The sequence below is a fragment of the Hyperolius riggenbachi genome, chromosome 2 (assembly GCF_040937935.1).
Source record: "Hyperolius riggenbachi isolate aHypRig1 chromosome 2, aHypRig1.pri, whole genome shotgun sequence".
NCBI lineage: Eukaryota > Metazoa > Chordata > Amphibia > Anura > Hyperoliidae > Hyperolius > Hyperolius riggenbachi.
Genome location: NC_090647.1, coordinates 455,989,238 through 456,012,554, shown reverse-complemented (window position 1 = coordinate 456,012,554; position 23,317 = coordinate 455,989,238). Strand labels below are relative to the sequence as shown.

The window sequence follows — 23,317 nt, the reverse complement described above, 5'->3', positions numbered from 1 at the left end:
ACATTTAGAATAAAATAATTCATGACATAATGTCCCACCTAAAGAAAGCCTAATTGGTGGCGAAAAAAAACCAAGATATAGTTCATTTCATTGCGATAAATAATGACAAAGTTATAGACGAATGAATGGAAGGAGCGCTGAAAGGCGAAAATTGCTCTGGTGCAATTATCTGCACCGGGTGTCAAACACCTTAGCTACGCCACTGTGCACAAAGCAAGCACTCGACTCACACCCAACAGAGTAAAAAACATGAGATTACTATTAAGCAACACAAAGGTTACCTGGTAGAGGATAGTGACAGACAGTGTTCACAATGTTCACAACAAGACGTCCACACAGCAACATGAACTCAGCTGTACTGCTGTTCCAGTTCCAATACTGGTGATGTGTATTGCAGCCTGCAACTGAACACACATCCACATCTGCCTGGTGTGCAGGGAATCTCGGGTAGTACTTTTTAAAACCCGAGTTCATCCGGTTCTGGGTACCCAGATATCCGGATCAGGGTCAGACATCTGCGGATATCCGGGTTGGCTGTAAAATAACCCGCAGATAGCTATCCAGATTTTTTTTAAATATCCGGAATCCAAAATCGGATAGTGTAAAAAAGTTTGGATATCCGAAATCCGGATGAACATCCCTGCTGGTGTGCTGACACAGGCTTTGAACTTCTATATCCTGTATGCTCACAGTAGAACCATTGTGTTAATAAACTCATAATTACACAGTGACAACAATGACACACAAGTGAAACATTTCATTTTGCTTTGAACTATTATGTTGCTTTGGACTCACGTCTGTTTACTCTGACTGCAGAATCATTGTGTCAAAAAAAAAATGCTTTAAAGAAAAACAACTCGCCAACTAGTACTAAGGAGGATCCACCGATCCTCGATCTGTCTGGGTCTCTGTAAGCTTCTGGAGGTGGGCTGCAGCATAGTTGGAGGTTGCCATGAGGGTTGTTGTGGGGAGCATGTCTGTACAGCCCTAGTTCAAAAGCTTGTGCCCCAAACAACATTTACAAATAGTCTTCAAGACTATACTAGCCTTAAGTGTACTGTAGTGGCCATACCTGGAGTAGAATTCGCTATGCTGCCTCTAGACAGGCCTTTTTTTTCATGCAACCATGAATTCTAAACTGCATCAGCAAACTCAGTGGGGAAATGTCAGGGGGACTGTGATCTAAAGCTCATAAGAAAACAAAAAACTGGGCCATTCTCCAAGACAGTGACCTTAAAACACACAAGCTGACCTAAACAGCAGAAGAAAATAGATGTCTTACAATGGTCAAAGTCCTGGCCTTAATTCTCTTGAAATGTTGTAAATTGGCTTAAAGCAGAAAGATCATGATGATCATCAGATGAGGAAGCCCAACTTTATTCACAAACTGAAGCTGTTCTGTAAGGAGGAATAGCTTTTGAGTCAATATGCACACCTGACCAACAGTTACCTGAAACATCCAGGCATAGATACTGCTGTCCAGCAGGAGAACACCATACAAGGTTATTTGGGTGCCCAATGCGGCTAGTTGTAGTAATAGTAATAATAAGGTTAGGCACCTACAGGCAGGTAATGGTTAGGCATTTGGTAGGGGGTCCTATTTTTAGACCCATATGGGGGAGGTTAGGGTTGCTTTAGACACCCACAGTGGGGGTTAGGATTTGGCATTTTTTCCCGAAGGGCTTAGGTTAGGATAGGTAATAGGCAGTGTATAGGAGAAAAAAAAAAGTAAAAATAAAAAAAAATGTGGTAATTTAAATTACCGTATATACTTGCATACAAGCCGAATTTTGACCCCCACAAAGGTAGTCAAAAGTTGGGGGGTCGACTTGTATGCGAGTCTTCTGTGTCGGTAGTCAGTGGTCCTCGCCCCCCCCCCCCCCCCGCGCGGCCGCCGCTGCTATTACCTGCGTTAGGCAGCGGCTTCCTCTAATCCGCATTCCCCTCTCATGTGCCTATAAAGTGTATCACAGCTGCTGCTGCGACGATGCGGTTCCCCTGGTAACGGCGATTAGAGGAAGCCGCTGCCTAAAGCAGGTAATAGCAGCCAATACTGGGCACTTTACTAGCTATTCTGGACACTAGCTACCAATACTGGGCACTTTACTGGCTATACTGGGCACTATACTGGCTATACTGGGCACTATACTGGCACTATACTGGCTATACTGGGCACTTTACTAGCTAAACTGGGCACTATACTAGCTATACTGAGGCACTACCTACCCATACTGGGAACTATACTAGCTATACTAGGACACACTGAGGGGATCATGCGGCCTGCACCAATCCAGCATTTTTTACCCCCGGCTTATATGGGGTTCAGTCATTTTTCCCTGGTTTTTCAGGGAAAAGTTGGGGGGTCAGCTTATAAGCGGGTCGGCTTATATGCGAGTATATACGGTACCGATATTTTACTATTAGCAGCACATCCCGGTGCGGTGGCGCACCATCATATCATAATATATATACACTAAGTGGCCCCAAAAATTAGAGACACCCCATATTTGAAAGTAAATCAGTCCAACAGTGACGTAAAGCGATGTAACAATGCAGATTTGCTCATATAAGGAACGCTGAGCTTCGAACAACATGGGGATACCAAACTACGATCCCTCGCCAATACGAACTGCCGACCTGTGGCACCGTTGGGGATTCCCTGCCTTGTCTCCCTGAGTCCTCTCCTGCCCCCCAACACATTTCTTCCAATCCCCTGTGTGTAAAATAATAAATTCCAGAGCGGCTCACTCAAGCTGTTCCAGCGGTGATTAGCAGACCTCTTATCTTTTGCGCCGCTCCGCCAGGTGAAGGCTTCCGCTGATGACATGATCAGCAGAAGCCTCACTAGGGGTAGCTGTGCGGAGGATGAGAGGTCTGTTGATCACCGCTGGAATCGCTTGTCAGGTGAGCTGCTCTGCAGCTAATTATATTACACACAGGGGGGTGGAGGAAACATGTGCGGGTGGGGGGCAGGAGAAGACACAGCGGAAAAAGGAGGCGACATGGGGGGGGGGCAGGAGGGGACAAAGAGGGACAGAAGGGTGAACAGAAGGAGACATGGGTACAGAAGGGGGAACAGGAGGAGACTTGGGGGGCCAGAAGAGACATGGGGGAACAGTAGGGGACACAGAGGGACAGGAGGGAACAGGGGACACAGAGAGGCAGGAGGGGACACAGGGGGAACAGGAGGGGACATGGGGACATAAAGGGATGAAAGAGGACACAATGGGACACACAGGAGGAAACAGGGACAGAAGAGGACACAGGGGGAGCAAAGGAGGACACAGATTGACAGAAGGGGACACAGGAGGACAGTGATTGGGAGAGAACAGCTAAAAGATGAGATTGAAATTTCAGCAGCACAATGCACCTTGCCACAGTGCTCGATCAGCCTCAAATTGGTTTGAGGAACGTCAATCACAGTTTAACTTGCTTCAATGGCCAGCTCAGTCCTCTGACCTCAATCCTTTTGACCATTTGTGGGACGAAGTCAAAAGGTCACTTCAAGCTTGGAAATGCTGCCATCCATTCTAACCCAACTTAGAGCTTCAATTATGTCAGCATGGGCCAACATTCCTTAGCAACAGTATCAGCATCTTGTTGAGTCCATGCCAAGAAGAATATCGGCTGTGATCAGAGCTAAAGATGGACAAACTCGTTATTAGAGGGTGTCTCTAATTTTTGGGCTGCTCAGTTGTACACACACACACACACACACACACACCACGCACGCACACACGCACGCGCACACGCGCACGCACGCACGCACGCACGCACGCACACACACCACGCACACACACACACACACACACACACACACACACACACACACACACACACACACACACACACACACACACACACACACACACACACACACACACACACACACACACACACACACACACACACACACACACACACACACACACACACACACACACACACACACACACACACACACACACACACACACACACACACACACACACACACACACTCTCTGTACTGACTGACAATTTGTGCCAAAGGAATAATATTTTTCTTTTCAATTTATGGTACACGAGTCAGCCACATCACAGGCAGCAGAGCTGACGCTTCCACTTGTGGAAATTGCAGTGTCTTTAAGTCCTGGGAGACGTGATGAAATTATGCATCACAGCTCTCACAGTGGTTTTTGTTAATAATTGAAATTCCTGCTTTGCTGTATTCCCTATTTATTTACTACTTTATATAAAGTGTCACTGCGTCTTATGGAATAGCAAACATGCTTCCCATGTGTAATTCTGGAAAGCTGTTCAGTCTCTGTGTGCTACCTGAACAGCATATATGATAAATGGAACAAAAAAGTTTTTTCATTTCTCATACACATTTATTTCCACTTATGTAGGTAGAACTTGAACTGCTGTCAGCCTACTAAACAGATTAACCATTGGCTACCACCGTCCTAGAACTAAGTAAGCAGAGGCAATATGGGTTATTTGTATGCTACATAATGAGAACTGTCCACACCAGGCCCGTTTTTAACCCAAACAAAAATAAAAAATCACAGTTATACATTAGTACCCCTCCCTCACACTGGCTTGATCCCCTCTCTTCTATACACATAAATTACATTGTGGCCCTTTTTGCTCTCTGAGAAACTTAATGCACCCCTGAAAAGGTGCTGGCAGCCATATTACCTCATTTGCAAGTCATCTGAAGAGGTAGTTGATGACCAATCAGTGATGACTGCAGGCTGCAGCAGAGGGGAAGGGCTTATACGGGAGATGGTCAGGGAACAGGATGGGCTGCCCAGGTGGACCCTGTCCTGTAGGTGAATGAGGAAGAGCCAAAGCAAGTAGATGTTTTCAGAAAATTACTTTGAGCCAGCTATAAAAAAAAGGTGGTGGATTGATCCATCTGGACACATTATATTTTCCCAGTGACAGACAGGGGCCATGAGGAGGGCGCCTATGGGTCCTCTAAATCAGGGGGCCAGATCACAATGATGTATGTGAAACACAGCATCATACATTATGAGCGAAACAGAACTCTGCCTACTGCCCTGCAAAAATATTTTTTGATGGCATGTCTGTGCAGAGCAAGTGCGACTTGTACAATAGACAGGCGCACATTATGGCAGTGGCTGCCCCATGCGCCTTATATTCTAAGAAAAGGTCAGCATATCACCGCTAGCCCAACATGTAAAATGCTCTGAAAAAATCAGCATAAAAAATGTTGCCCTCGCTTCTATTAACAAGTGCTGCCCAGTGCTCATAAAATCTGCAGGAAAGGTCAAGCCCATCGCTACCCTCTGCCAGATCAACACGTAAAAGTTTTACTCATGTTAACCACTTGCCGACCGCCCACAGCCGAAGGGCGGCGGCAAGGGCTGGGCCCAAACGACCGCAATACGCCCACCGGCGGCGGCAAGCGTGGTTATGCGTCGATCGCGTCATTTGTGACGTGATCAGCCGCCGGCGACAGGCTCCGCCCCCTCGCGCTGTAACCCGCCGGCCATTCGGAAGCGCTGGCGGGTTACTAACTGCCCGATCGTGCTGACAAAGTGTATAATAGGCTTTGTAATGTATACAAAGCCTATTATACAGGCTGCCTCCTGCCCTGGTGGTCCCAGTGTCCGAGGAACCACCAGGGCAGGCTGCAGCCACCCGAGTCTGCACCCAAGCACACTGATCCCCCCCCCTTCCCTCTGATCGCCCACAGCACCCCTCAGGACCCCCCCCCCTACCCACCCCCCAGATCACTGTTTGAACCCAATCACCCCCCTAATCTCCCATCAATCACTCCCTGTCACTATCTGTCAACGCTATTTTTTTTAATGTCCTAAACTGCCCCCTGCTCCCTCCTGATCACCCCCCCCCCCACCCCTCAGATTCTCCCCAGACCCCCCCCCCCCGTGTACTGTATACCTCTATCCCCCCTGTAATAACCCACTGATCACCTGTCAATCACCTGTCAATCACCCCGTCACTGCCACCCATCCATCAGCCCCTAACCTGCCCCTTGCGGGCAATCTGATCACCCACCCACACCATCAGATCGCCCGCAGATCCGACATCAGATCACCTCCCAAGTGCATTGTTTACATCGGTTCTCTCCTCTAAACACCCACTAATTACCCATCAATCACCCCCTATCACCACCTGTCACTGTTACCCATCAGATTAGACCCTAATCTGCCCCTTGCGGGCACCCAATCACCCGCCCACACGCTCAGATTGCCCTCAGACCCCCCCTTATCAATTCGCCAGTGCATTATTTACATCTGTTCTTCCCTGTAATAACCCACTGATCACCTGTCAATCACCCCGTCACTGCCACCCATCAATCAGCCCCTAACCTACCCCTTGCGGGCAATCTGATCACCCACCCACACCATCAGATCGCCCACAGACCCGACGTCAGATCACCTCCCAAGTGCATTGTTTACATCTCTTCTCTCCTCTAAACACCCACTAATTACCCATCAATCACCCCCTGTCACTGCTACCCATCAGATCAGACCCTTATCTGCCCCTAGGGCACCCAATCACCCACCCACACCCTCAGAACGACCTCAGAACCCCCCCCCCAGACCTTCCCCCCGTGTACTGTATACATCTATTCTCCCCTGTAATCACCTGTCAATCACCTGTCATTCACCCGTCATTCACCCGTCATTCACCCGTCAATCACCCGTCAATCACCCGTCAATCACCCGTCAATCACCCGTCAATCACCACCTGTCACTGCTACCCATCAGATTAGACCCCTATCTGCCCTATCTGCCCCTAGGGCACCCAATCACCTGCCCACACCCTCAGACCCCTGCCCTGATCACCTCGCCAGTGCATTGCTTGCATCTATTCCCCCCTCTAATCACACCTTGAGACACCCATCAATCACCTCCTGTCACCACCTGTCACCCCCTAGCACACCTACCCATCAGATCAGGCCCTAATTTGCCCCGTGTGGGCTCCTGATCACTCGGCCAAACCCTCAGATCCCCTTCCGATCACCTCCCCAGTGCATTGATTGCATCTATTTTCCCCTCTAACCACCCCCTGAGACACCCATCAATCACCTCCTGTCACCCCCCTAGCACTCCTATCCATCAGATCAGGCCCAATACAGCCTGTCATCTAAGAGGCCCACTGCTTATGACCAGTTCCACAAAATTCGCCCCCTCATAGACCACCTGTCATCAAAATTTGCAGATGCTTATACCCCTGAACAGTCATTTTGAGACATTTGGTTTCCAGACTACTGACGTTTTTGGGCCCGTAAAAATGCCAGGGCAGTATAGGAACCCTACAAGTGACCCCATTTTAGAAAAAAGACACCCCAAGGTATTCTGTTAGGTGTATGACGAGTTCATAGAAGATTTTATTTTTTGTCAAAAGTTAGCGGAAATTGATTTTTATTGTTTTTTTTCACAAAGTGTCATTTTTCACTAACTTGTGACAAAAAATAAAATCTTCTATGAACTCACCATACACTAACGGAATACCTTGGGGTGTCTTCTTTCTAAAATGAGGTCACTTGTGGGGTTCCTATACTGCCCTGGCATTTTAGGGGCCCTAAACCGTGAGGAGTAGTCTAGAAAACAAATGCCTCAAAATGACCCGTGAATAGGACGTTCGGCCCCTTAGCGCACCTAAGCTGCAAAAAAGTGTCACACATGTAGTATCGCCATACTCAGGAGAAGTAGTATAATGTGTTTTGGGGTGTATTTTTACACATACCCATGCTGGGTGAGAGAAATCTCTCTGTAAATAGACAATTGTGTGTAAAAAAAAATTAAAAAATTGTCATTTACAGAGATATTTCTCCCACCCAGCATGGGTATGTGTAAAAATACACCACAAAACACATTATACTACTTCTCCTGAGTACGGCGGTACCACATGTGTGGCACTTTTTTGTACCCTAACTGCGCTAAGGGGCCTTAAGTCCAATGAGTACCTTTAGGATTTCACAGGTCATTTTGCGACATTTGGTTTCAAGACTACTCCTCACGGTTTAGGGCCCCTAAAATGCCAGGGCAGTATAGGAACCCCACAAATGACCCCATTTTAGAAAGAAGACACCCAAAGGTATTCAGTTAGGAGTATGGTGAGTTCATAGAAAGCGAAAAATGACACCTTATGAAAAAAAAAAAAAAAACATTTCCGCTAACTTGTGACACAAAAAAATCTTCTATGAACTCACCATACTCCTAACAGAATACCTTGGGGTGTCTTCTTTCTAAAATGGGGTCATTTGTGGGGTTCCTATACTGCCCTGGCATTTTAGGGGCCCTAAACCGTGAGGAGTAGTCTTAAAACCAAATGTCGCAAAATGACCTGTGAAATCCTAAAGGTACTCATTGGACTTTGGGCCCCTTAGCGCAGTTAGGGTGCAAAAAAAGTGCCACACACGTGGTATCACCGTACTCAGGAGAAGTAGTATAATGTGTTTTGGGGTGTATTTTTACACATACCCATGCTGAGTGAGAGAAATATCTCTGTAAATGGACAATTGTGTGTATAAAAAAATAAAAAAATTGTCATTTACAGAGATATTTCTCCCACCCAGCATGGGTATGTGTAAAAATACACCCCAAAACACATTATATTACTTGCACTTTTTTGCAGCCTTACTGCGCTAAGGGGTCCAAAGTTCAATGAGCACCTTAAGGCTTTACAGGGGTGCTTACAATTAGGCACCCCCCAAAATGCCAGGACAGTAAACACACCCCACAAATGACCCCATTTTGGAAAGTAGACACTTCAAGGTATTCAGAGAGGAGCATAGTGAGTCCGTGGCAGATTTCATTTTTTTCAAGTTAGAAGAAATGGAAACTTTTTTTTTTTGTCACAAAGTGTAATTTTCCGCTAACTTGTGACAAAAAATAAAATCTTCTATGAACTCACCATGCCTCTCAGTGAATACTTTGGGATGTCTTCTCTCCAAAATGGGGTAATTTGGGGGGTATTTATACTATCCTGGAATTTTAGCACCTCATGAAACATGACAGGTGGTCAGAAAAGTCAGAGATGCATCAAAATGGGAAAATTCACTTTTGGCACCATAGTTTGTAAATGCTATAACTTTTACCCAAACCAATAAATATATACACTGAATGGATTTTTTTTTTTATCAAAGACATGTAGCACAATAAATTTGGACAAAAATGTATACAGAAATTTTACTTTATTTAAAAAATGTCAGCACAGAAAGTAAAAAAAAATCATTTTTTTGACAAAATTCATGTCTTTTTTGATGAATATAATAAAAACTAAAACTCGCAGCAGCAATCAAATAGCACCAAAAGAAAGCTGTATTAGTGACAAGAAAAGGAGGTAAAATTCATTTAGGTGGTAGGTTGTATGACCGAGCAATAAACCGTGAAAGCTGCAGTGGTCTGAATGGAGAAAAAGGCTCTGGTCCTTAAGGGGCGAAAAGACTGTGGTCCTCAAGTGGTTAAAGTTGAAATCCAGGAATGTATATTATTTCCTTATATTATAAACTCTTTTGGGCATGCTACTCCTCTTCCCGTGTGACATTTTATATCTCTCCTCAGTCTTTATGGTATTGAAGGGCCTGAGAGCAGCCACGAACTTCAAACCAGAACCCTAAAAGGCGACCCCGAGCCCTCGACTGGCGGAGGAGCTCAACGAGCTCTATTGCAGATTCGAGCAACATCCCAACCAGCCTGTGGACCAAACAGCATCGATTGTGGTGCGCCCCCCCGTGAACTCGTCGCCCTGGCTCCTGTTGCTGTTCTGGAATTAGATGTACTCCAGCACCTCCGCAAGCTGAACCCCAAGAAAAATTCCGGCCTGGACGGAGTGTCGTCTATCTGCCTGTGATCCGGTGCCAATTAGCTAGCCCCTGTGCTCACCTCTTTATTCAAGCAGTCATTATCAGACGGTACAGTCCCCTCCTGTTTTAAAGAGAAACTCCAACCTAGAATTGAACTTTATCCCAATCAGTAGCTGATACCCCCTTTTACATGAGAAATATAATGCTTTTCACAAACAGACCATCAGGGGGCGCTGTATGACTGATTTTGTGCTAAAACCCCTCCCACAAGAAGCTCTGAGGACCGCGGTACTCTGGGCAAACTGCCACAATGTAACAATGTTCACAGACAGGAAATGGCTGTTTACAGCTGTCTCTAACAGCCAAAACAGCTAGGTACAGCTACATAACCTGCCCACAGTAAAAATGTCACCATGTAATAAATGTCAGAATATATATCAGGGATTTAAAAGATTTTACAATGAGCAAACACTGACTAAATCATTTATACATAATTATGGTAAAAAATGAAGCACTTTTTTACTACATTATTTTCACTGGAGTTCCTCTTTAAGTGGTCTATAATTGTACCAGTCCCAAAAAAAACAGGCAGCACCAAGCACAATAACTTCCGACCAGTGGCCCTAACCTCTAACACAGTGGCGTAGCTAAGGAGTTGTGGGCCCCGATGCAAGTTTTACATTGGGGCCCCCCAAGCACTCTATACATAGCAATTGATACGGCGCACCAAAACCTGCCAATGGCAACTCCAGTGTCTGAGGTGCAAGAAGGGGATGGGGAACAGTTTGTTAATAAGTATTACTATTCAAAGTATCTATAGAAGTGATTATTATGAGCACAGGACCAATAGAGAGCTAATTCTGTAGTTGAGGGATGGCTCTTCGGGGCCCCTCTGGCCCAAGGGCCCCGATGCGGTCGCAACCTCTGCAACCCCTATTGCTACGCCCCTGCTCTAACATCATGAAGCTCCTCGAGCGGTTGGTCCTTGCCCACCTGAAGAGGTCCACGGGCGCCCTTTTAAATCCGCTCCAATTTGCATATAGGGCTAACAGATCCATGGAGGACATCATCAATGCCAGCATGGCATACATCACTGAGCACCTAGACAGCCCTGCCTCCTACGCTAGGATCCTGTTCCTGGACTTTAGCTCAACGTTCAACACGATCTGCCCAGACATCTTGAACACCAATCTGACGCAGCTCGGAGTTGATCCTACTCTCCGAGCATGGATTAGAGACCTCCTGACAAACAGAACGCAACAGGTGAAGCTTGTCAACTACTACTCCAGCGTCCGGACCACCAATACAGGGGCTCCACAAGGCTGTGTTCTATCACCTCTACTGTTCTCCCTCTATACCAACAATTGCATCTCATCCGCTGACTCTGTGAAAGTCATCAAATTTGCAGATGACACCACTATCATAAGCCTAACTGGAAGCAACGGGGAGCATGAGTACCGCAGCGAAGTCGAGAGAATATGCAACTAGTGCAGAGACAACAACCTAGTTCTCAACGCAGCAAAGACTGTTGAACTTGTCGCAGATTTCAGGAGAATCCCTCCCCCCCCTCCCACCTGTCCTCATTGGAGGAGCAGAAGTCTCTAAAGTGACATCTGTTCGGTTCCTCGGCACGACTCTCACTAACAACCTGAAATGGGGGAAAACACCACCAAAATTCAAAAGAAATCCCAGCAGAGGTTGTTCTTCCTGTGCCAACTGAAGAGATATGGCATGCCCAGGGAGCTGCTGACCAGCTTCTATACTGCCACCATAGAATCCATCCTCTGCTCCTCAGTCATTGTCTGGTATGCTGGCACGACGGCCAGCGACAAACACAAACTGCAGAGAGTCATAATGGACGCGGAGAAGGTCATCAGATCTATTCTTCCACCTCTTGATCTCCTCCACTCCACTAGGATGAGGAAGAGGGCCACCATGATCTCTAGTGACCCCTCTCACCCAGGCAGCCACTACTTCAAGCTCCTCCCGTTGGGCCGATGTTACAGGACTATACCATCCAAAACCACCAGGTGGAAGAACACCTTCTTCCCCCAAGCTGTTCGGTTACTGAACTCCAACCTACCCGTCTGGCCCGCATACCAGCGTGCTCTAGCTGGGTCCCCGCCGCTGCTGCTGCCTACCTTGGTTCTAATCCAAAAATGGACTCGGGGCCGTTATCCGCATCTTTATTATTTTACTGGTCTGTATTTGCACAGCGGTGAAATGGCAGATACGAACTGACTACTGCATTTCTAATTGTATGTGTTGTGCGTCTGTCTTATACTCTGTAGATGCCATGTGTACCACAAACAATTCCGATTACAGCTCTTGCTGTACTTGGCGAAACAAAAGTGATTCTGATTCTTTAATTGAATGTGTAGCACTACATACTACGTTCACACTATTTTTTCTTTTAAACGGACCCTGAGGAGACTACTAAAATCAAAATTGACACTTACCTGGGGCTTCCTCCAGTCCCCCGTAGCCTGTGAAGTACCTCTACGTGCCTCCACCCCCCCCCCACCCGCCCCACCGTGTTCCTGCTGGCAACCTCATTAGTGCGGCAACTTCAGCCGAAGTCATGCGCAACTGAGCATGCATGGCCCAGCCACGCTCCCGGCTGAATTATGCGCGTCCTCGTAAGCTAGCTGCACGTGCGCAGTTCAGTCCTTCAAGAACTGCGCATGCGTAGGAGGCTTGCAGCGATGCCCACAATCAAGCTGGGAGCACGGCCAGGCCACGCATGCACAGTTGTGGACGACTTCGGCTGAAGTCGCTGCACTAATAGGGCCGCCAGCGGGACCACAGAGGGGCCCGGAGGAGACCGAGGTAGCTCGCGGGCTACGAGGGATTGGAGGAAGCCCGAGGTAAGTGCCAATTTTGATTGCTCAGGGTCCTTTTTAAAGCAAATCTGAAACTTACTTAAAGCGGTTTAAAACTCTGACAAAATTTTCAACAAAAATGTGTTTTCCTACTTTTTATAACCCATACAATTATCATATTTGCTTTGGTGCACAAGTATTATTATTCATTTAGACATTATAACTTCCCAAAGTTCAGTTAATTAATTTTCAAAGCTGCTGGTGCATTTTATTCATAACTGTTGTAATTCTGTTGAGAATGCTGCCAGCAGTGATTTCTGACCTGTGTTTCACCCCAGGACTCATCAGCTGAAGTCCTGCACAGCCAGAGAATGTTTACATAAATGTATCAAGTAAAGAATGTGTACACAAGATAAGCGTAACAGCAGTTCAGATGGGGGTTCTCCCTGCAGAAGAAAGAGTCAGCCCTGTGATGTAACCCTTTGAATGCGGTTTTACTAAAAAAACAACAACATTGTATTAGTATATTATATGCTGTAAATAATCTTTTAGAGCAAAGAAAAAATTCTGGGTTATATTCCACTTTAAGGTTAGATACATATTTAAGCAGAAGGAAGGCTCTGGATACTGTAGAGCCTTCCCAGTCCTCAGTCTGTCCCTTCTTTCTCGCACCATCTCTGGATAAAGTTAATCGACCTGCTAAGTCTTCGGTACTCCTTTGGCAGCCTTCACAACTACTGACACCCTCAAGTAGTTCCAAAGATGTTCGCATTCGTACTGCTCATGCATGAACCTGGACTCCTGTGCAGTACAGATGCACTCATCTTTGGAACTATTCAGGTATTCAAGTAGTTAAAAAGGCGTGCCCGAGGAGTACCAAACAGCTATTTAACCTAGCAAATAATTTCAAACAGGAACAATGCAGAAACGACAGGGCAGACCAAGGCCTGGAAAGGCTCACTATAGTATCTAGAGCAGGGATGTCAAACCGTTCCTTCGAGGGCCGAGGTCCTCACACATTTTTGACACAGCTCAAATTAATTGATGGGTCTGAATCAGGAAAGGTGTGGTCCATCAGGTAGAACACATTCCTCTCTTTTTCAGTCCATCCTAACCACTGGCATGGATCTGGCCCTCCAGGCCTGGAGTTCGACACTTGTGATCTAGAGCCTTCTCTCTACTTAGGTAAGTATCTATCTTGGAGAGAGTTTCCTCACTTCAGGTTCCCTTTAAACAATTCATTTCAAAGACCGATAGAACAAAAATAATATATTCTGCCATGCTTGATGAAGTATTTATCAAACATTTCTAGCGTATAAAATCAAATAGATAAATAGCTCCATCAATCAAAATAAATGTTTATATATATATATAGTCCCCCTAGTTACAAACCAATTGAGTTACAACATTTCATCCACACAAAGCTGTCTTCGTGTACTGTATTTTTTTTTATTACATAGTTTTGTTGTTAAATGTTACAGCACTGTTTAACCTCTGCCCTACCACAGGTTATTTTCCCTTAAAAAAACTAAATTTTCACATATCACACTTTTTCCATTCATTTGCCAATAACTTTATCACTATTTATCACACTGAAATGTTTTTTTTACGCCACAAATTAGGCTTACTTTTAGGTCTACTTTTTGCTAAGAATTATTTTACTGTGCATGCATTTTAAAGAGAATAAGAATAAAGAAATGTATAAAATTCATTATTTCTCATTTTTAAGCCATTATAGTTTTAAAATAAAATGTGCCACTGTATATAAAACCCACACATTTCATTTGTCCCAGTTATTACATTTAAATTATGTCCCTAGTACAATGTATGGCAACAATATTTTATTTGGAAATAAAGGGTTTGTGTTTCTTTATACTATATAAATTATTACAAGCCCTTATTTGCAAAAATAACAGTAATATAACTTCATGGCATACATATTAAAAACAGCTGCGTCCCTAAGGTGACAACCTATGTATTTTTCTTTGACCGTTAACTGTCAAATGTCAATGTTTGTGTTCTTCCCGCCTGCGATGGGCACAGCCTAACGCTGATTGAGTTTAGGATGTTCATTTTTGAGGCTATTTATTGTATACTTTTCACACTGTTGGTGTACATGTTTGTCTGCCTCATGCCTTGATAAAGGGGACCAGATCTGCCCCAACTCTATCGTCGGTCACACTGTCAGATATATTACGTGTGTGCGTGTGTGAGTGTGTGTGTGTGTGTGTGTGTGTGTGTGTGTTATGGGACATTAACAGTTTCATAAAATTCCAGAAATCTTGTGTGCGGATACTTCTTTTGGATTATTGGTAATTTGTTCACAAGTCTGCACAAAGCAGGTAGTAAAATTTGCAAATTTGCTGCATCGCTTTTCACCTCTCCAGCTTTGCTGAATTTATTGCAGTGACAAGATTCAGGCGTACGAGAGATATCAGCGCAGGAGACTTGGGCGCAGGATACAGCCGGTATATGCCAGATCTTGCTGCTGCACAAGTTCCCGGCCGTGTTAATTACTATCCCCTTTCCAGGCCGCCATGCAATTATTGTGTTCTAAAAGTAACTTCAGCTCCGTCTTCTAACGGCGCTTAAGTTACCCCATGTGCGCTGCTATAGTCGTAATTCCTATTACGGCCTATGGTGGCGCCGGCTGCGCCCAAGTCTTCAGCCCTGGAATCACCATGTTCGAGATTCAGCCCATAAGGATGCTGGCTCTATATATGCACAACATGAATGTGTTACTCCTTTCTCAGCAACAGCAGACAGCTATGCAAGGCACTTTCAACAATTCAACTTGCGGACCTTGAAAGAAGAGTTTTAGTTCTACATCAGAGTAATCACAGAAATCTTATACAGCCCATTAAAACACTTGGAATGTTGAAAGACAACCTTAAAGATTGTTGTTGTTTTTTGGGGTTTTTTTTAACGAAATGTAGAGGCACACTTCTAATATCATTAATCAAGTTGTTACCTGTATATCATGTCGGATCTGGGCACAGAGAAGGGGAAAATGGAAAACAGAGTGCTGACAGACCCAATGTGCAGATATTGAGATCACAAAAATGTAAGCAATGCGGTTACACACAGCCATGAAGAGTACTGGAGGTTTTGAGGCAGCAGAGCAAAGCTGTTAGACCAGCAGTCAGCACTAGTGATGGTCAATGAGATGCAAGTAATTTCGAGTTGATGCAAATGTATGCAAATGTTTATGCAAAGGTATATGCAGCTTGAAAATGACCCAATCGAATTTTACCTCAGCAGAATGTGATCGCTTCATTTTCAAGCTGCATAAATGTACATACAAATTTGCATCAACTCAGAATGATTTGCATCTCATTGACCATCACTAGTCAGCACCCTGGTATAAGCAGGCAGTTAGGTAGTTCACAGGCTTCTGTATAGGGGAGTTACAGGCAACACAAGAATGGCATCCTGACTGCATTATTGATCAGTGGACAATTAGAGACTGATTTGTCATGTTTGTGTTATACGTTCCCCTATCTTTAACCCAAGAGGGGCTTACATCCCATTCCATTTTATTGTAAGCAGCCTGGTACATATACTGTAAGAGACTTATTATGTCTTACTTATATTATTTCTTTCATGTTATTGTAGAAATATGCCATAAATACAGCGTGCTTAAAATGATGACATTTTGCTGTTGAAGCCTGCTTGGCGATCGCTCACCCCTACCGAGCATAAGAAAAAAAAGACAACCGAAACCCCCGTACAGCAGAATTTCAATAAAGAAGCTTTATTGCTCAATAATTCTGGTGCATTACTTCAATGGTCAAGCTGCAGAACTGCTCTCAGGAATAAAGCGTAATGCTCTAGCTCTCATTATAGTATCCTAATAATGATCGCGGAGCAACACAGACTAGCTGATTCTGTTAAACATCAAATTTCACTAATTGAAGACCTATAAATACAACTGGCTTACAGCACTGGTTGCTTTACAATGTGGTCATAGCTTTCAGTTCCATTAACACAATATCAATAAAACACACTTTGTAGTCAATCTTTATGTGCTCATGGAGACACAATGAGATACTAGATCAACTGCAAAGAGTCTATTTTTTTCCTCACAGCAGTAATCTAATCGCAATGGGCCTCAATTATCAAAAGGCGAACTGAAAGGCTAACGGCCTTTCATCCCAAAATAATAATACGACATGCTGGACAGTGTAGCGGTGGCTGGATACTAGTGTACCATAAGGGCTCAGGCTCTGACACAGGAGACCAGGGTTTGAATCTCGCCACTTCCTGTTCAGCAAGCCAGCACCCATCCAGTAAGGAGGCCTTGGGCAAGCCTCCTTAACACTGCTACTGCCTAATGAGCGCGTACTAGTGGCTGCAGCTCTGGCACTTTGGCCCCATTCACATCTGAGTGGGAATCGCGTGATTCCCACTCACCGCAAACCGCTAGCGGATTTTAAAAACCGCTAGCCCATGTAATCCTATGGCATTGTTCTCGTGGGCGCGATTGCGAGCATTTTGCGGTTAGCGTTAACAGCAAACGCGTTACATGCAGCGTTTTGGCGGCGATTCTGGAGCAATTGTGATTCGCATGTATAGAACTGCTAATCGCGATCGCTCCCAAAACGCTACTTTGTTTAATGTGGAAAAATCACTCCTGCAAAACGCTAGTGGTAATCGCTAGCGTTTTGCAATTTTAGGTGTGAACGGGCCCTTTGAGTCCGCCTGGAGAAAAGCGCAATATAAATGGTGTGTTTCTTGTCTTGTTCTTGTTTTGTCTCAATCATGGTGCTAGCAGAGATTGGAGAAGGTCAACGAGATGCAGATAATTAGGGCTTTCATGCAAATTGTGTGCAACTTTAGAATTGAGCCAATTATATGAACTTCTTGTATAGTCTGACTAGCCAAATCCCATGCTGCAAACAACTTGCATGAAGTCTGCATGTAAAGCCTGGTACACATGCAATATTCATTGTCCAATGCTTTCCCAATTTTGCCACTTCCAGAGCAACAAGAGTACAGCAGCTTACTGTCTGTTCATAGAATTCAAAACTGGACCTAATACTGTATGGCGGTGATACAATTGGTCATTGATTGGCCAATCAAAATTGCATGTGTGTATGCACTCTAAGTATAGAAAAGGTTAGAACAGCTGTACATTTTTAAAGCAAATTAGTATTAAAGGCTTACTTTACAAAATGGGACATTATCTGCACTTAATAACAAGCATGCCTACTACAATATATTTTTACTGTGTACAGGGTTTACTCTAACATGTTTTAAGGGGATCTTAGCAACTCCTGGTCTCAAATAGCTAAAAGGACTGCCATGTTTGAGAGGTCAACCCTCTTTGCTCCCTTTTCACTGCCATTATCCAGGGTTGGTGTGAAGTTCATCAGGTGTAACTTATCTAAAGATGACAGCGTCTGGAGAAGCAGAGCATGATCATCCGTGTCAAAGGCAGAGGAAAGGTCAGGGAGTATGAGAATGGAGAACTGACCTTTGGATCTAGCTACCAGTAGGTCATTAGCAACTTTAGTGAGGACAGTTTCAGGGGAGTGGTGTGTGCGGAATGCAGATTGAAAGGGGGCCAAGTAAGGAGTTAGTAGAGAGAAAGGCAGACAATTCTGATTGGATGTGACGTTCCAGCATTTAGAAGCAAAGGGGAGGAGTGAGACAGGACGGTAATTAGATAGAGAAGTTGGATCAAGAGAGGGTTTTTTGATAAGTGGTGTGATGATAGCTTGTTTGAATAAGGAAGGGAACGTGCCAGTAGAGAAAGAAAGGTTGAATAGAGTGGTTAGAGCGGGATTAAAGGAGGAGGAAAGCTGGGGGATTAGATGAGAGGGAATGGTGTCCAGTGCACAGGTAGTGAGATGTGCTTTGGAGATTAGCGAGGAAAGATGCTGTTCAGTGAGTGTGGTGAAAGATGTTAGAGTGGGAGAGTGGTCTTGTGGAGTGGGGGATAGGCAATAAGTAGTGAGTGAGGGTGCAGGCAGACAGAAGGAATCTACAGGTGATGGTTGAGCTAGTAAACAGGGCTGCATGTTGAAGCCATTACGTATTGCATCAATCTTGCTTGTGAAGTATGATGCAAAGTCGTCGGCTGACAGACATGTGGTAGGGGGAGGAGGTGGAGGACGAAGTAGGGAGTTAAAGGTGCTGAACAATTGTTTTGGGTTGTGGGACTGTAAGGTATATATATATACCTTACAGTCCCACAATTATATATATATATATAATTGGGCGTTATGCACTGCTCTGCCTCAATACTAGTGTCAAATAATCCTATGACCTGGATTGCTGATCCCAGAGATGGGGTAGTACTCCTCTAAAATATTTTTGTAAAGATAAGTCTCAGCGCTCAACAGTGTAGACAGTTGTCACCATCCTCAAACTAGTTTGTACACAAGACTCACAAAATCTTCAGCTATGTCTTCTTGTTTCAACGGGCAGGAAGTAATCACTTCTGATTCCAATTTACCCCAAACATCAATAAAGAGTGAAGTAGGAGTGGAAGAATATGATCAGAAAACTTTACAGGACCCATTTGGCTCAGGAGTCTATTTTATAGCCTGTTGGATATGCATTGTTGAGAAATTAGCTTGTAACATGAAGGTACTGACTTGCTTTTTGAATCATGTCTGAAGAATACGTTTTGAAAGCTTGCAAGAAAACAATATATGGATTGTAAAGAGTATGAACAACTTTTGCTGGTTTGACAGATCCTGTTTTTGTCTGTGAAACTTGCAACATGGAGAGCCGCATCAGTCACAAAAAAGTTTTCCGGGTTACCCATAACTCGTGGAGAAACAGCTGTATTTGTTGTGATAGTGGTAAGCAAAGAGGTTGTGTCTTTAAACCCCACCAAGATATAATCTACAAGGAGACCATATGTCCTTCTACTTATCTTGACTCATGTAGAGGGTATGTTAAGTCAACCCATAGCCAGCGTGATATGCATGCAGCTTTGTAGCTTCTGCAGCGCCAGACCTTAAGCTCCTTTATAGCAAGAACTGATACGCATGGCATCTATGCTTCTTATGCAATTTATATTTGCTCCATACCAGCGCGAGTAGAACTATAATTGGTAGATGTTATGTACTAGTTTACATTCTGCTCCTTCCAAAGTACTTAGCATAAAGCCGTTGTTAGCCAGTTTATATCGCTGTAGTTTCTGAGATTAGTGCCGAGATTCTGCTGTGCCGTGTCACTTCCCATTTAAACAAACACTTTTACAACAGGCAGGACAATGTAATTATTCAATATGCCCAGGACTTCCTCGTGTCTAGCATTATCCATCTACCCTAACAACTCGAGAACAGCAAAACAGTAGCATTAGCAGATTTTAACTCAAGACTTTGCATGCAACATTCTGCCGACTTCTTAGCAAAGCAGTCATTACTAAGCGCATTCACCCACCGCTGTACCATAATTATTTGCATTGTCTTCACACCCCATTGTGGAGCTCAGTGGAACATAGTGGCATGTTTAAAAGTATAATTAGATTCTAAACTCAAATAAATACAAATGAAAATTACTGGATAGAAACTGGGAAGCACAATAAGCAAAAGTTAACAAAACAAAAATCATATTCAGAGTAGGTTTCAGACATCACAAAAGGCAAAAAAAAAAAAATCCTACCTTTATTGAACATTATGTTAAACTACATAGGTATTAAATGGAACAGGAGTAAAACACTTACTTAATAATAAGCGCGCGGGGAAACATTATTTTACAGAGCACAATGCGCAGATTGGTAAAGTGCACCATGACCTTATTTGCATACATTTGCAGCATTTAAATTGTGAATTCTCAAGACGCAGTGGAAGCACTGAGTCATTAACGTGTTTAATAGTGTGGCCTGAATATTACCACCCGACATTGCTGGGAATTGTCTTTACTTACACGACAGCATCCACGGGGGTCTTGAGTTGAGGGGAGGTGCAGCCCAGCACCTCTCCTGGTGATAGAGGTTTCGTCTGGGGAATGGTAATTTTGTACTCGGGGCGTAACGCTTCAGCAGCTGCCTGAAAAGAAAGCCAGCAAAGAATTATTATTTTTTAGTATTTTTATAGCGCTGACATCTTCTGCAGCACTGTACAGAGTATACAGGTAGACCACCACTTATAAACATGCGACATACGAATGACCTGCCGATACAAATGGACCTCCCGATCTAGTCACGTGATGTCGGGGACTCCCCTTGTGCCTCTGTCCCACCCTGTCCTGCGTGCCGCGAGCCCGAATAGAAAGCAGATGTAATCTACTCACCTCCCCGCTGGAGTCCATGGCCGTGCGACATTCCTCTCTGCTTGCAGCTAACTCTAGCGTCCAGCATCACCTACTGTATGACGTGTGTAATTACGCATCATGCTGGAGGAAATGCTGGGCGCTAGAGTGAACTGTAAGCAGAGAGGAATGTCGCCCGGCGATGGACTCCGGCATGGAGGTGAGTAGATTACAGTACATGTACAATGTAAACAATACTATACTAAGGAAGCGCAGGACGGGGGAAGAAGGAGGCAGGAGACACGGAGGCAAACGGGGACATGGAGGAAACAGAAGGGAGACATGAAGGTGGCACAGGGTACACAAAGCAGGCACAGGGGAACATGAAAGATGCACAGGAGGGCATGCAGCAGGCACAGGGGGACATCAAGGTGGCATGGGGGAGCATGAAGGAGGCACAGGGGGACATGAAAGAGGCATAGAGGGGCACAAACCAGGCACAGGAGGACACGGGGAAGCAAAGGGGGATGGGCATGAAGCAGGCACGGGGGCATGAAGGAGACACAAGGGGCATAATTATGTCTAGGGGGACACAAAGGAGGCACAAGGTAGCACAAAGGAAAACACTAGGAGGTACAAATGGGGATAGAAAGAGGCACTGGGTGGGGGGGAAGGCATAGTGGAGGCAGAGGGGACACTGGAGGCAAAGGAAGGTGCAGAGGAGGCATGGGGGGGGGGGGGGGGCAGATGGCACAGAGGAGGCATGGGGCACAGAGGGAAACACTGGAGGCAAGGCAAAGGAGCTACAGGTGACATAGGTGGAAAAGCATTCCGACGGATTCAGGTTAAGAACGAATCCACAGTGCCTATCTCATTGGTTTCACTGGGGACTCCCTGTATTAGCTTGTCACTCAAAGCAAACCTGAAGTCAAAATAAACTTATAATATAATGAATTGTATGTGTAGTACAGCTAAGAAATAGAACATTAGTAGCAAAGAAAAAGTGTCTCATATTGTTTTCCAGTACAGGAAGAGTTAAAACAAAACCTTCAGTTATCTATGCAAAAGAGTTTCTCTGAGCTCTTCGACCCAGTCGAATACAGTCTGAAGCACTTAGTAAAGAAACAGTGAGAGACAGTTTGAAATAAGCTTTTACTGCAGAACAATTCAAAGGGTCATTATTCCTGCTTTGTTTTATAGTTTAAAAGACAGAGTGTGCTTTTAAAACTGAAACTGTGACAGAATGATGCAAGGTTACTAAAAAAAGCTATGTACCTGAAAATAAAAATATGAGACTTTTTTCTTTGCAACTAATGCTCTATTACATATCCGTACAACGCATACAATTTATTATAAGTTTGCTTTAAAGTGAACCTTAAGCCGGAAAAAAAAAAGTGTTTTACTCACCTGGGGCTTCCCTCAGCCCCCTGCAGCTGATTGGTGCCCTCGCTGTGTCTCTCCGATTCTCCAGTCCCCTCCGGCGGCTACTTCCAGTTTCGCTGTCACCGTCCGTCAGGCTGGGAACGCGAGTGATTCTTCGCATTCCCAGCCACAATACCGCCCCCTATTGCGGCAAATAGTTCATATATTTTAGTTGTTTTATTTATTGTTTATCTCATTAATTTACTTTCACCTCAGGATCACATTAAAAAAAGGTTATTAGTTTGTTAAAGGGGAATTGAAGAGAGAGGTATATGGAGGCTGCCATGTTTATTTCCTTTTAAGCAATACCAGTTGCCTGGCTCTCCTGCTGATCCTCTGTCTCTAATACAATTAGACATAGCCCCTGAACAAGCATGCAGCAGATCAGGTGTTTCAGACGTTAGTCAGATCTGAGAAGACTAGATGCATGCTTGTTTCTGGAGTTATTCAAATACTACTGCAGAGAAATAGACTAGCAGGGCTGCCAGGCAACTGGTATTGATTAAAAGGAAATAAATATGACAGCCTCCGTATACCTCTTACTTCAATTCCCCTTTAAAGAGAACCCGAGGTGGGCTTGAAGAATATTATCTGCATACAGAGGCTGGATCTGCCTATACAGCCCAGCCTCTGTTGCTATCCCAAACCCCCCTAAGGTCCCCCTGCACTCTGCAATCCCTCATAAATCACAGCCACGCTGCTGACAAACAGCTTGTCAGAGCTGGCTGTGTTTATCTCTATAGTGTCAGTCTGCTGCTCTCCCCGCCTCCTGCAGAACTCCTGTCCCCGCCTGCATCCCTTCCCTCCCTGCTGATTGGAGGGAAGGGACGGGGGGCAGGGACCGGAGCTATGCAGAAGGCGGGGGAGCAGCTGAGACTGACACTACAGATGTAAACACAGCCTCACAGCATATCTGTGATTTTTGAGGGATTGCAGAGTGCAGGGGGACCTTGGGAGGGTTTGGGATAGCAACAGAGGCTGGGCTCTATAGGCAGATCCAGCCTCTGTATGCAGATAACATTCTTTAAACACACCTCGGGTTCTCTTTAAGGTTCATTTTTGATCTACCACAAGAG

At 44.8% G+C, this 23,317-nt stretch overlaps 1 protein-coding gene across 1 annotated transcript in view; it reads right to left on the bottom strand.

Annotated features, from left to right (window-relative positions):
* Nucleotides 1-23,317, bottom strand: part of DPH1 (diphthamide biosynthesis 1) — a 426,157-nt gene that overhangs the window by 124,590 nt on the left and 278,250 nt on the right. The window contains exon 6 of the mRNA XM_068270081.1: nucleotides 20,496-20,617. Within this exon, the coding sequence (XP_068126182.1) occupies nucleotides 20,496-20,617 (122 nt within the window). The remainder of the gene's footprint in view (nucleotides 1-20,495; nucleotides 20,618-23,317) is intronic.